Source organism: Thamnophis sirtalis, unplaced genomic scaffold (assembly GCF_051295495.1).
Source record: "Thamnophis sirtalis isolate CommonGarterSnake01/CBP01778 unplaced genomic scaffold, rThaSir2_p1.2 scaffold_3, whole genome shotgun sequence".
Lineage (NCBI taxonomy): Eukaryota > Metazoa > Chordata > Lepidosauria > Squamata > Natricidae > Thamnophis > Thamnophis sirtalis.
Genome location: NW_028261383.1, coordinates 171,327,407 through 171,342,316, shown reverse-complemented (window position 1 = coordinate 171,342,316; position 14,910 = coordinate 171,327,407). Strand labels below are relative to the sequence as shown.

Here is a 14,910-nt window from a genome sequence, read left to right as displayed (position 1 = left end):
TGCTCATTAGTACATAGCATCTTGCCTTTCTGCCATTTATAAGGATATTTGTAAAGACAGTGTGGTTGTAGAACTCAGCACAAGTGTGAAGTGTGATCAACAGCCCTTGTTGCTGGAAGGGTGTTTAAGGGCCAGGTAATTAATCCAAACATACTTTGGGTTTGCTGAGTGAGATACTGTAAAAATCAGCCCAATCTTCCTACAAAGGTGAATGTGCTTCTTAGTCTTTTAAATTATAAATACGAAATGTTATGTACTTATAGTGCACAGACATGTTCCAGCAGAGGACAATCTTTTCTTTTTTTCTTCTGTTAGTTTATTTTTTGGGAAAGCAACACAAAAAGCAAAAAAAAAAAAAAAAAGGAGTGGGAAGGGAACAGAATACCCACCTTACAAAAAATAATTTTTTTTCACTAGACGAAAGGTTGAAATGAAATATAGTCATTAATTTAAAAAAGGCATACCCAGAAAAAAGTGTTTTAAGAGAAAACATCCCTCTTCCTCACCCCTTTCCCCTCAAACACTAATTGGTATTATACTACAGTTCGGATACCTGCAGTTATGGCTCATTTCTACTGTGTTAGATTGTTTTAATTACTTTTCATCACTTTTCCTCTTCATTCAAAATCCGTATTCTAAGTGTCTTAGCTTGCCAGGCTGTGTAATACCATTCAGGAGCAATTCCAATAAGAATAACTATTTCTCTCACCAAGCGAAATTCTTAAGAATGTACTGTGAGTCTTTTCATAATATTTTTCAAATTTTGTAGTTGGCATTTTATTTAGTTATATATTAGCCAAGGCTAGATTATTCTTCTCGATGAGAAACTAAATCTGAACATGATTAAAAAAGAGTAGTAATTAGAGTTTGGAGATACTATGAGGATATTGCTAGAAAATACACAAAAAATTAAACTGTTACAGATCCTGTACAACACATTTAATGTAAGCTGGGGAGAGAAACATAAAATAATCCTGCCATAAACCTTAGAGAGCCTCTTCAATTTTGTAAAGAGAAGATGAAGTTGCGCATGCAAAAGAAAAATATGTTGCACATGCTCAGAATTTAAGTATTATGTTACAACCCCCAAACTGGCGCTCTATTGCACTACAATTCCCATCTTGCCCAGCCATGTATGGTGTGATGATTTATAGCTGTAATTCAACAAACATAGCAAGTTCCAGATTTGGGGCTAGGGTTAAAAATCATGCTACTTTGATGGAGAAGGTAATCATAATACCAAAGAAGGAGAGATGGAGCTATTAAGTAAAGCCAAAAGTATCCTGAAGATAAACGTTGTGTAAGCCTTGTGTATGCACTTACATCACTGTTGAAGGTGAGTGTGGCTTTATTCTATCCCTAGGCACTTTAGTTATTCAATTGGATCTCTCTATAATGCACAAGCTTTGCTAGCTGTGGTAGAAAAAAGAAACCCATCAAACATAATGGAGACTGCATCCATTACTTCCCCCTAACCCCCACTTTTTAGATATTAGAGTGAGGTGGTGTCAAGCACAAATTCCATTCTTTGCCTAATCCCATCAGGCCCAAATTGACCCTTTCTGCCCCAGACAAAGCGCCTGAAATCCAATCAAACCAGAGAATAGAAGCCTCAAAAAAATCCCTTACAAAAGAATTGCAATCTTTCATTCTCCATCAGCTCGTGACCTCAACAGCCATCATCTTTAACAAGGGGCTTCCTCACTTCTGCTGCCTCCTGAGAGGTCCATTTTGCCTAACAATAGAATAACCCCAGGTAGACTGATAAGGATCTGCCTAGTTTCCTCAAACTGGCCAGCTAATGAAATCCTTAGGATTCACCGCTGTCTAGCCCTTCTATAAAAAAACTTTGCTTTTCCATTCATCAGGGCCTCTCTTGTAGACACCCAATGATCATGACAACCAACCAATGATTCTTCTGAGTGTTACACGGCATTCCACAAAAGTGGCCCTTCCTGAAATTCTTCCCTGCCAAATACCGCCTGTGTTTAATATCCTTTGGATTGCATCTGAACCTTGTGGTTTGGTAACCTGCACAGTATGTCTTAAAATGGTCCTGTGCTTTATTTGAACTTTATAATGGCATGGGTGTGGCTATGTGGTTTTTTTTTAAATCTTGCTTTTTAAATAATATTTACTGAAGTTTAAAAACACAAAGATTAAAAAAAAGGCATGCGAACCAAAGAGAATATTAATGCAGAAAAAAAGTAGGAAGTGCAGAAAAAGGGGAAGGCAAAATGAAAAAAAAATCTATAAAGGGGGCGGGGGGGGCAAAAGAAATGGCTTCCTCCTTCATTACAAGTTTTTTTATTTTTTATTATTGTAATGGTGAGGCTTGTGAATTGCAATGTTGAAAGAAATGTCCTTCTGGGTTCAGCTCCAAGTGGGGAAAAAGACACTGGAGACATGGAGGCTGCTTGGAAAGATGGTTTATTGGTGGACAGGAACACATGGCTTGAGCCCTGAACAGAAAAGGTGATCACATGCTTCAATGTTGATGGAGAAGAAGAGAAGGGATGAGGAAGGGGCTTGCTAGGCTTTTTATACCCTGTTTAGTCCCACCTCTCTGTTTCCTGTGTAATAAATGAATTCTGATTGGTTGTCAGACTCCCATGGTGCCATGCAGGGGGCTACTCTCTAGGCTGTTTTGAATCCATAGATGAGTTCTCAGATGCCATGTGGAGAGTTGAGTAATATCCCTTCCCCCTACAGCTGCAGTGGAGAAGTCTTTATTATGTAAAGTGGGCTAGCCTGGCCTTCTCAATGGCCTATTGACAAAGTGTAGATGGGCAGGAAGCTACAGGCAACTATTCTGTCTTTTAAAGCATGTTTCTTTCTTTTCACATCCAGAGAAATATTCTGCCTTTTCAATATTTCCTAGGATTATTTCATTTTTTCTGGGAGAGGGCTGGATGATAACTTCCCACAGCAAGATTGCAGCAGATTGGAAGGGTGAGAGAAAAGACCACTGAGTAGTGAACTAAGCAGAAGGAGAAACTCTAGTCCCTGCTGAGTCATGAAGGAATTAAAGTGTGCCACTCTCCTTAAGTCAAAGAAGGAAGTTTGTCTTCTGGGCAACTCCATCCGTTCCTTTCTAGTGAACTTCTGTTTCTGATTTGGTGCAATAGGGTGTAGCTGGAAGTATAGGCCCTACTACCATTTGTTGCTGGACATCTTTTGTATTTACCAATTGTCAACCTCATAGCCACTTGAGTTATATATACTGAGTGGCTAGGAAGGTTTTTTTTTATGGTTCAAAAGTTTTATTTTCTTTTAAAACAAACATTTCATCATTCCTCAATCAGTAAGACATCAGAGTACAATTTTTTTGTGTGTCAAAATAGTTCTAGCTTACCACCAAATTCTTGTCTAGCCTAATGTATACCCCTCCCTCCCCCCTCCCCCCAACCCCCCCTCCTCCCCCCCCCCGACTTCCCAGAACCCGTACACGGTATGGATTTTTAACAAACACAGTCTAAAATCTATTGAGAAAAAAGAAATAAAGAAATTAATGACATCTCTACGTTGACCTTAGCTTCTTCTTGCTGAGCTAACTTTAAACAGTTTAAATCATTTCTGATCTTAAGCATAGGCTAACTGGAATTTCTTGGTCCCGTATTTATTTTGTATATAGTCAATCCATTTTTTCCAGTCTCGTTTATATCTCTCATTTGAGTGATCTTTAAGATATGCCGATATTTTAGCCATCTGGGCTAAAGTTTGTAACTTTCAATGTCCATTCTTGAGTTGTAGGCAAATCTTCCTTCTTCCAGTATTGCGCCACCAACAGTCTTGCTGCCGTTATTAGGTGCAGAATCAAGTTAGTCTCTACCACTGTAAAAATCAGTACATATACCTAGTAAGAATAACTGAGGAGTAAACTTTATCCTTCTTTTAAAGATATTTTGCATAATCCACCATATTTTTATCCAAAATGCCTTAACTGGCTAGGAAGTTTGAAGGTCACACTTCACAATGTGTGGGAAGGCATACAAAGAGCTACTTTCCCAGTGGTGAAGCGGCTGTGTTGTTCATCAAGCTTTATGTGGTTGCTGTGGAATCGGCTCTTGGCTGTTTTCATGTGCAAATTGCACGCACAGCCGTTTTGCAGCTGCTTTAAGCATTCGAAAGAAGTGGCTTCTTGCCTGTATTGCAAAGTAACTTTTTTTAAAAAAAATATTTGGTATAGCCTGAACAGCCACTATGCAGATGTCAGCCTTCCCAGGTAGTAGACCAAACAGTAAACAACCGAATGAGCTAAATTCTATTTTACCGTAAGGCTACATTAATGGAATCTTGCAAATCTCCTGTTTTCTCTTTTGCAACCTGTTAAGTTGAGTTTCTTTCTTTGCTTCCACCTTTTATCTGATTGTTCCCTAGACAGTATGTGTTTCCCCGAACTCTAACGGTCATTCCCACATTCCGTCACATCACATAGTCACATCACATAAATCTTATTTTTATGTCCACTCCTATCAATTCAATTCAATTTATTAGATTTATAGGCCGCCCAATCCCAGAGGACTCCGGGTGGCTTACAAAGAACAAGAAAAGAAAGCAAAAAAATAATAATAATAATAATTTAAAAATTCCCCAACACGCATACGTTCTGATCGGGGCTGGACCCTACATAATAAGGTCAGCAGCCCCAGGCTATCAGACATTAAGACCAGCCGGTGATTAATATCTGTTCAACCATCCATGTTTGAGTGAGGGGACACTGTCTGTGAGGCTCAGTCCCTGAATATCAGTGGTGGGATTCAGCCAGTTCGCACCTATTCGGGAGAACCGGTTGGTAACTTTCTAAGCAGTTCGGAGAACCGGTTGTTGGAAGAAATTTCCTTTTGTTTTTTCCCACTTTACAGGGCTAATCCTGTAAGGAAGGCAGGAAGGAAACATTCTGGTGTTGCTTCTAGCCTAATTTGTATTGACCTGCTTACAGAAACTGCCTCTCCGGTTAACCCTTATTACTATTGTAACAACTAAGGCGAAGCGCCCATCGACCTGAGTGACATTGACTTGGCCATGCCCACACGATCACTTGACCACCGAGCCCCGCCTACCCAGATGGTCATTAGGGCAGAGAACTGGTTGTTAAATTATTTGAATCCCACCACTGCTGAACATAGAATCACTTGAATGTCAGAGCAATTTCCGGAGTCTTATTTCTTCTTTAGTGATATTTGTGAGAGTGGGAAATAGAAGAGAGAAGAAAGATGGGAAGAGAGGGATAGGAGAGAGGCTAAGCGGGGAAGATGAGGAGGATAAGGAGGAGTGGAATGTAGAGAGAGGAGAAGGAGAAAGGAAGGGGAAGTAGAGTAGAAAAGGATGATGGAGGGAAGAAAGGAGGTAAGAGAGGTAGAAGAAAGAGGTGTATGGAGAGCAGAAGAGCTAATAATGGGTTTTTATCTTTTTGGGCGTTGATGACAAGAGGAACTGATGTAATTACTATTTAATAATACAATAGGATACTGGCTATGTAATAGTATACATGTGACTGTATGTTATGAAAATGGAAAATAAAAAAGAATATTTAAAAAACGAAAAAAGAACAAATAAAAATAAATAAAAAAGAAAAAATAATAACAAAAAATAAAAAAGGCACTAAGCCCTCTTTGGATTCCCTCTAGAACGGATTGTAAAGAGACATACAAGCGCAGCCTAGCAAGTTACTTTTAAGTTGAAATCTCAGTAACTGAAAATACCTGTTCAGTTAAGTTCTTCAGACTTGATAAGAACCAGTCTGGTACAGTGAGGAACATGGTTGAGCTAGAAAGTGGGAGGCTCAGTTCTAACACACTCTTAGGCACGAAAGCCCGGTGGGTTACTTTGAGTCAGTCTCTTAGCTCAATAGCAGTTAGACTTATATACCGCTTCATAGGGCTTTCAGCCCTCTCTAAGCGGTTTACAGAGTCAGCATATTGCCCCCAACAATCTGGGTCCTCATTTTACCCACCTCGGAAGGATGGAAGGCTGAGTCAACCCTGAGCCGGTGAGATTTGAACAGCCGAACTTACATTTAACCACTGCGCCACCTCGGCTCTTAACCCAGCTGACGGTGCTGCTGTTTTGGGGGAAATAGCATTATATAAGTTGCTTTGAATGATACAAAAGTGGGATAAAAGTCAAAACCACCACTGCCATTTTGCTGTTTACCACTTCACTTAGGGGCAGCACAAAGGCCACACTCCATATTTTATTTATTTATTTATTTATTTATTAGACTTGTATACCGCTTCATAGGGCTTTCAGCCCTCTCTAAGCGGTTTACAATTTTTTTTTTTAGCAAATTGAGTCAGCATATCGCCCCCACAGTCCGGGTCCTCATTTCACCCACCTCGGAAGGATGGAAGGCTGAGTTGACCTTGAGCTGGTGAGATTTGAACCGCTGAACTGCAGATCACAGTCAGCTAAAGTGGCCTGAAGTACTGCACCTTAACCACTGCGCCACCTCGGCTCTTCAATTTTATAGATAGCTTCCAAAATAACGTGACAATATTTGGAGTCCAAAACTGATTTTAAGGGACAAAAATGGATTTTCCTAAGCAACCCATTTGTCGTTAATCCTAACCGTTCTATCCATTAGATTTGTGTATCAGTAATTACATGACCTCCGTAGATGCCGTATACTAAATAAATAGCCATTCTCCCCTACAGAAAACCCTAAAGGTGGCAAGGTTTTTTTTTTTTAATGTCATGGGAATGCAAGAGAAATAATCGCCAAGTAAAGTATGCAATTCGTTTGCAAAACCACTGATGAAAATCAACACCTACCCATTAGTTAACATTTAAGCTGATTAATGGCAGTTAAGCCTTTTAAAGTGTTTAGCTTTAGCATCCATCTGCTGAACTCCAGGACTAGATAATATCTTCTTAGGGAGCGATGTTTAAGGGCAATGACTGGCTAGACTTAGGAAATAAATCAGATCACCTCATCTACTGGTGACCTGGAGAGACAGCTGCACTTGAACTCCATCCAACCTTCATGTGCCCCAGATGTTTCACATCTTTTTGACTTGGATCAAAGCAGAATAGTTGATAAGTCAAATGTTTGCACTAGATAAAGAGCTTCCAAAAGCCTTGGCGCTTCTGAGGGTCAAGGTATCTTGAGCAAGAGCAGCAAAGCCAAGGCTGCAGTTTTGTCAGGAAGGCAAAAGCGAAGTGAAATGAATCAGGGATATGAGGGAAAGCTCAAGAAAGGCTTGCCGTCTACAGCAAAGAATAGGCTGTGTGGACAAACGATACAAATAGGTGTATTTATAGGACATCCAATATAAAATGAGGTAGACGGTTTTTTTAAATTATTTTATTTTTTTGTTACATAAACAACACATACCCACAGCAGTGGAAAAAACAAAACAGAAAAGAACAAGAAACAAAACAGGAAAAGAAAAACCATCATCACATATAGCATGTCATTTGGTTACAGGTGTTTTAACATTTATCATTCTTATACATTTATTATTTCATTTAATAGGTATAATATACGGTTTGGGTTGCTTTGTTTACCATCCCTCCTTCCTGTTATAACACCACCTTATTTTCCCTTTCTTTTCTCCCTTCCTCCCTTCTCTACTTTCTTCCTTCCTGCCCTCCTTTCCCTTCCTTCTTCCTGTACCTTTCTCCTACTCCTGCTCTTCCTCATCCCCTTCCTACCCTCTCTCCTCCTCTTTCTCTCCTTTCCATCCTCCTCTCCTTACCTCTTTCTTTTCACCCTCTCTCCCTTCTCTACCTTCTTCCTTCCTCCTCTCCTTCCCCTTCCTTCTTCCCTTACCTCTCCCTTACTCCTACTCTTCCTCTTTCCCTTCCTACCCTGTCTCCTTCCTTTTCTCTCCCTTCCATCCTCCTTTCCTTTCCCTTTCCTTTCTCCCTCCCTCCCTTCTCTACTTTCCTCCTTCCTCCTCTCCTTCCCCTTCCTTCTTCCTATATCTTTCTCCTACTCCTGCTCTTCCTCATCCCCTTCCTACCCTCTCTCCTCCTCTTTCTCTCCTTTCCATCCTCCTCTCCTTACCTCTTTCTTTTCACCCTCTCTCCCTTCTCTACTTCCTTCCTTCCTCCTCTCCTTCCCCTTCCTTCTTCCCTTGCCTCTCCTTCGCTCCTACTCTTCCTTTTTCCCTTCCTACCCTCTTTCCTTCCTTTTCTCTCCCTTCCATCTTCTTTTCCTTTTCCTTTCTTTTCTCTCCCTCTCCCTGAGGTACACATTTTTGACTTGTGGCAATACATCCTATGGCTGCTTATGTGTGTGCAGAAGAGGGGGGGATATAAATGACAAGCCTATCAACAGATTCAGACATGAACAAATGTTACCAAAAATCAGATTTGTCAGCATAGATTCCCCCTGGAATGCCTAAATCCTTGTCGATATAACGTCTATGAATTATCCTCCAGGGAGAATTTCTTCTAATTAAAGAAGTACTCCCTAGAGGGAATAATTCATCAATATTACGTCCACAAGAACTCAGGCATTCCGAGAGGAATTTATACTGACAAATTCATTCAATCTTGATTATTCTATGCATTCAATTATTCGCTGGGACAAATACAATCATTCTGGTAGTAAGCGTACGCCGTATTGAAATAAGAGTGTCACGCACTTAAAAGCACAACACTGATTTATTTACATTCATAGTTTAAAGCAACTAACAATATTAGTTAATGTTTAGGCTGCTTTGAACAATAATTACAGAGGCAACATTTGAATCAACCTGGGCTAAAGGCTTTTCTTAAATGGAGCATTTTAAATAAAGATACACAGCACTTTAGATCTGAAGCAAAAACAAAGCCTTGCATCCTGCACCTGTTATCTTCTTGATGTGTCTTTGAAGTTGTGTCTTTGATGTATTCATCTGACTGAGTAATCCCAGAAAAAATATATGTTTGAGGTAAGAAGCTAGTGACAGCACATCCTCGCTTGCTCCAAAGCTGCTTCTCACCGTATGTTAACCGCTCCTTACCTCAAATGCCTGTTTTCTTAGTACAATTATCTAAGCATCCTGGAAAAACATTGCTGCTTTAAGGAGGCACCAGCAAGTGGGCTATGCATGCCCATACGTACTTCAAAGCACATAGCATCCCTAATTTTACACTAGATTTTTAGAAACCAGAAGAGAGCGAAGCAGACTGATTTCGGCCAAGCGCCGAAAGATAATAGTGTCATTACAGAGAAAACCCCAAACCCTAAAACGGCTTAAAGTTTGTGAAGGGGGGGACGGGACACATGACACTTTAGCTTATGCAATTTCTAAAATTTCTGGAAATGTAACTTAATGCCGTAATTTAAGGCCAGCTTTGGTTTTGAGATATTGGGTTCCTGTCAATCTGAGGCTATGTTGTTACTGCAGGGAAGTAAAGATATAGTGGAAATATCATGTTCCATTTCTGCCTTCTTTTTCTTGTAATACCTGTTCTTTGTTTAGCTATCAAGGCGGATTCCTACGTAAAAACTATTTTTCTTATTTCTCCTCCATGAAAAATTGAATTGAATTGAATTTATTGCATTTATATGCCGCCCTTTTCCCCGAAGGGGACTTAGGGCGGCTCACAATCCAAGTCAGGGGATACAGATAAGGGATAAAAAAGACGAACAAAACAATACACAATTTAAAAGCACACAACAACCGGACCATTCGAGAGGGGGGGCAAAAGCTCTTTAGCCCCAGGCCTGTCGGAACAGCCAGGTTTTAAGGGCTTTGCGGAAGGCCTGGAGGGTGGTGAGGGTTCGAATCTCCGTTCCAATCTGGGAGCTAGTTTCCAATCGTAGCTCTTAGCTTTTGTTGTTAAACCTGGCCATATACATATCAATTACTGTATTGTTTCCTTTCATTCGAATTGCTGCTTTGGATTAGTAATCTCAAACTCTCCTAAAACCCCTGATTCTAATCATTTGAGCCCTAACTATATTTCTGCCTGTAATTTCTACTAGCATGCTGTTTTCTATTGTGACAACGAGTGTATAAATGGACTATCAGTGGTACAACACACATAAAACTGGTATTACTGGACCTCATACTCACTATGTTCTGTCCTGTTGGGAAGAATTACTAACTCCTACTATCTCCCTGTGATAAATAGTAAGAAGAATGGTATTTAAAGATCATAAATAAAACCATCAAGAATTTGTGTGTTTAATATTTTAAACAGAACTTTAACTTAGCCATATAATGATTTTAATTCTACGTACAACCACTTAGAACCAATATTGTACACTTATCAGTTTTATGCTCTACATTTTTTAACTTTGTATGGGGAATAAATGGTAGCAGATAACTCTGGAATAATCTCTGTCATCTAGGTTTTATCACAGTAGTGGGTGATAATACAAATGCAAGACTAACGTGGAACCTTTGGGGTTCCTCTTCCAATCCTGAGACCACAAAAATATTTCAATGGCTTCATTTCTTGTAAGGGCAATCCTCCATTTCTTCTACTCTGCTAATCCCCCAAGCAATGGTGTAAATATGTAGTAACTTCCCACTGATAGCTTTTCATTAAATGAAGAATTTCATAATACAAAAGAAATATATACCCCTTTCCCAACCTAGAGGCTTAGCTTTTTAATAATAGAATGAATATAAATTACAGAGGATAGACATGCCAGACATTATATGAATGTAACCCAATCCAGGTGCCCTTGCTCGGGCTGTATGCTTAGTTGTGGGATGAGGGTTAAAAGGTGTGATCCAAGAGCTTTGCAGAAAAAGGTAGGCTTCCAGAAACCAGACAGACAACTTTCTGTTGCACAGCAATTGGGGCACCAACACAGACTTAGTAAGGTTCCCTTTCTATGTTCTGAACTGTTGCCTCTCCCCGGGTGGCAGTGGTGAGTTCCTGCCTTTGATCCACCTTGGAACTGGCCTCAGGTGCCCTGGTTACTGCTGACACAATAGAGGCCTGGCTCGGCTTTATTCTGCCTCTGCCTTTATTCCCTAGAATTTGCACGTTCTCTTGCTTAGCAGCCTGGCAGGCAACTGACAGCTGAGGGTGTGATGGAGCTGGGCTAAGAGCCCGCAGTGTGGGTGGTTGCATGCTGAGATGTCATGACTTGGCATTTTTTGCAGCCAGCACCAATGGCCACTAACCCCCTGGGCTTGCTATGCAGTGACTCAGTAAAGGCAAGTGCCAGGGCCTTTTGGAGGCAGTGTGGTAGTGCCAGGCGCAACACAGGAATAAAGGGCTTGTGTTAGGGAAGTGCAATACAGTGAAAAGCAGGCTCTTCTCCAGCTCCAGGATGTTGCAGCATTTCGGTTTTGCAGGCACAAAGTAGAGCATGGAATTAAGACAGTATTTTGGGTTGCAAGCATTTCTCTCTCTCTCTCAAATATTCCCAAAAGTCTGGATTTCAAAGGAGTCTTTGGAAAACAGACAAAGCTTTGCAGAAGGAGAGAATGTGGAAAAGGGAGTAATGATTCCTGTTTTTATACTCTGCTTCGATACACTAATTGCTGACTGGTTACGCTCAATAGAGGAGTTGATATGGACATATAATTATTCTCAGTGTGTGTGTCTCATAGGATGCTATGAGTCCTGAGATTAAAAAACACACATTTCTCTCAGTTTTTATTGCCTCTGTGATCCCCGGGGACCAGGGGTGGGTTTCAACCGGTTCGCGACGGTCCCTGCGAACCGGTTGGTCGGCGAACCCGGAAGTAAGTAACTTCCGGGAATGGCGAAGGGCGCACCTGCCCGCCCGCGCTCCTTACCCGGTTTTGACGAGTTCTGCGCTTCCACGCAGGACGCATACAGCGCCTGCGCGATCCTCCAGGAGTAGCTGGAGCATCGCACAGGCGCTAGTACGCATGCATGCACCGCGCGCGTGCAACCGGTTGGAACGGGGCGAGAAACCCACCCCTGCCGGGGACGGAATTCAGGGCGAGAGTAGGTGTTCACTCGTAGCCACTTGCTTTCCAATCTCAGAGACTTAAAATCAGTTCTGCGCACGTGTTCATCTTTTTAAAAAAGAATCAACCAATGGCCTTTCCCTCTGTCCTCTATCCGCAGGGAGACCTAGCCAAGAAGAAGATCTATCCAACTATCTGGTAGGTTCATTTTTGCTGCTCAGCAAGATTCCTCATGCTTCTTGTACCTGGCTTGATTTCATGACTAGCTTGATTTCCACCTGCACAGGTGGTTATATCGTGATGGGCTGCTTCCTGATGACACGTATGTGGTGGGCTATGCCCGATCCCAGCTCACAGTTGCCGATATCCGCAAACAGAGTCACCCGTATCTCAAGGTGAGCCTTGCCTCTTTAGCACCTCTGGCCTTCCTGGGATAATAAGCATGACCTTGGACTTTGCTGTAATGCTGCTAAGAGCCAGAACTCGATCCACTCTGCCAGATGAGGACTGATAGACGGTTCCACCACAAAACCGTGTTCGACTAAAGGGCGCTCGACGAAACCGCGTAGCTGACGTCATCACAGCGCGACAACAGCGCGGAGAAAAAAGCACGCTGTAAACGCTAAACCTAAAATTAACACCTAAACCTAAACCTAACCCCCCTAAACCTAATCCTAAACCTAACCCTTAACCTAATCCTAAACCTAACCCTTAACCTAACCCTAACCCTAAACCTAAACCTAAACCTAACCCTTAACAACCCTAAACCTAACCCTAACCCTTAACCTAACCCTAAACCTAACCCTAAACCTAACCCTAAACCTAACCCTTACCTTAACTTGAATCGGCTTGCTTTCAAAGCGCTGTTTAAAGCGCCCTTCTTTCTCCGCGCTCGCTGTTGTCGCCCTGTTGATGACGTCAGCAACGCTGTTTAATCGGGCGCGCTTTAGTCGAGCGCGGTTTTGTCGTGCCACGCTGATAGACTGCTGCTGCTGCTGCCAAAGGTGGTGATAGGGGAGAAGCACATCCATAGGAAAGCAGAAAAGAATTATTACTCGGTTTTTTTTTTGCAGGATAACAAATCTTGATCTTGTTTTAGGCCAGCCCCGAGGAAGAAAAAAAACTGGACGATTTTTTTGCTCGCAATTCGTACATCTCAGGCCAGTATGATGACCAGGCCTCTTTTAAAAAGCTAAACGCCCACCTGAATGCCCTTCACAATGGAGAGAAGGCAAACCGTCTCTTCTATCTGGCTCTCCCGCCCAGTGTCTACAAGGAAGTCACTACGCACATCCGGGAAACCTGCATGAGCTCTGTGTAAGTTTTGGGGCCCGGAGTTACTTACTGAGGGATAACAGAAAGCAGTGAATCTAAAGAAAAGGGAGCTTGTATGCAGTATTTATTGCATTGTATTTAATAGATTTATAGGCCGCCCAATCCCGGAGGACTCCGGGAGGCTTACAGAAAGAAATATAAAGAATTAAAAAAGAACAGAGAGAAAAGATTAAAACCACATCATGCACCCACTCTGGTCGGGGCTGGGTCTCAGTCATGAGGTCAGCCCCCAGGCCTGCCGGAATAGCCAGGTTTTAGTAGCCTTTCGGAAGGCCATGAGAGTGGGCAGGGTCCGGATCTCAGGGGGAAGTTCGTTCCATAGGGTCGGAGCGGCTACAGAGAAGGCCCTCCTCCGGGGAGCCGCCAGCCGACATTGCCTGGCTGACGGCACCTGAAGAAGGCCCACCCTGTGCGATCTTATCGGCCGTTGGGAGGTATGCGGCAGTAGGAGGCTGTATTTGACAGGAGGCATAGGAAACGGAACCAAATCCTGACTAACATGAAGCATAGTTAAAAATTCTGCCAGCATAAGTGCCCTTTAAGAAGAAAGGGGACAAGTCACATCAGGAGAAAATAAATAGTCCTTCCTTGGAAGCAGTTGCAAATCTTCTCCTAGGAATTGAGAAGCCATTAACTTGATTGTAGCCATCCCTCCCCCGCTAGACAAAACCCTTGCTATTTTTCTTACGTTTCTTAAGCTGAAAGAGGACGTAAGTAGGAAGAATGAGGAGTCTGTCAATGTGTCCTTATAGTAATAATTATTTTTGAAAATTGCTTGTTCGTGTACTCGTGACCCGACAATTGCGCGATAGACATATGCGCGCCGACAAAATAGCGCCGATTAAAACGCGACGTCAAAATCGCGCCCACAAATTCGCGACGTCAAAACCGCGGTGACAAAAGCGCGATGACAAGCACAATAAAATCGAAAAAAAATTTAGGGTTATAACGTACGTATACGCGTCCCACTATGTTAATGTTGATTAACATGTTGATGACGCGATTTTGTCGTCGCGCATTTGTCATCGCGATTTTGACGAAAATCAATTAGCGATTTTGACGGTGCTCATTTGTCCGTCGCGGTTTTGTCGGCGCGCATTTGTCTATCGCGCATTTGTCGGTGAACCCGTGTACTAAAGGAGTAAAATAGAAGAGAAAAAAAGGGTGGCTTGTTTCTGTTTAAGGCTGCAAAAGATACAAGCAGTGTCTGAGGACGGAGCAAGACTTATAGTGATGCGAGTAGATTTTGAGTGCTCTTCAGAGCCCTTTAAGGCCTGCAAGGTGGAAACAGAAAATGCCACTGTGATAGCTTCATATGCATATTCAGATAAGGCTTCTTGACCTTCAGCGCTTTTCAATGATGTTTGAAGCAGAATCTGGATGGCCTTTCTTTGGAGCAGACTTCCTTGGCTTCATTCACTTGTACTTACATGATTCATAGAAAAACTCTGTCCTTTTTTTGTCCCAAATCTCAAGTGGCTGGAATCGGCTGATTGTGGAAAAACCCTTCGGCAAGGATTTGGAGAGCTCCAATGATCTATCCAATCACATGTCGGCACTGTTTAGAGAGGACCAGCTCTATCGCATTGACCACTACCTGGGCAAGGAGATGGTGCAGAACTTGATGGTGCTCAGGTAAAGTAGAAAAACCTGAAAATAAGTGAAAATAAGTCAGGAAGTGGATCTGTGCAGATGAGCAGCTACCCAAATCAGATTTACCTTCACTTGTTTACACCGA

At 42.1% G+C, this 14,910-nt stretch overlaps 1 protein-coding gene across 4 annotated transcripts in view; it reads left to right on the top strand.

The window, feature by feature from the left end:
• G6PD (glucose-6-phosphate dehydrogenase) overlaps window positions 1-14,910 on the top strand; it is a 42,610-nt gene that overhangs the window by 16,649 nt on the left and 11,051 nt on the right. For all 4 annotated transcript variants that reach the window (XM_087710936.1, XM_087710935.1, XM_087710934.1 and 1 more), the window contains 4 exons: window positions 11,998-12,035; window positions 12,124-12,232; window positions 12,937-13,154; window positions 14,649-14,807. In XM_087710936.1, coding sequence (XP_087567062.1) covers window positions 11,998-12,035; window positions 12,124-12,232; window positions 12,937-13,154; window positions 14,649-14,807 — 524 coding nt within the window. The remainder of the gene's footprint in view (window positions 1-11,997; window positions 12,036-12,123; window positions 12,233-12,936; window positions 13,155-14,648; window positions 14,808-14,910) is intronic.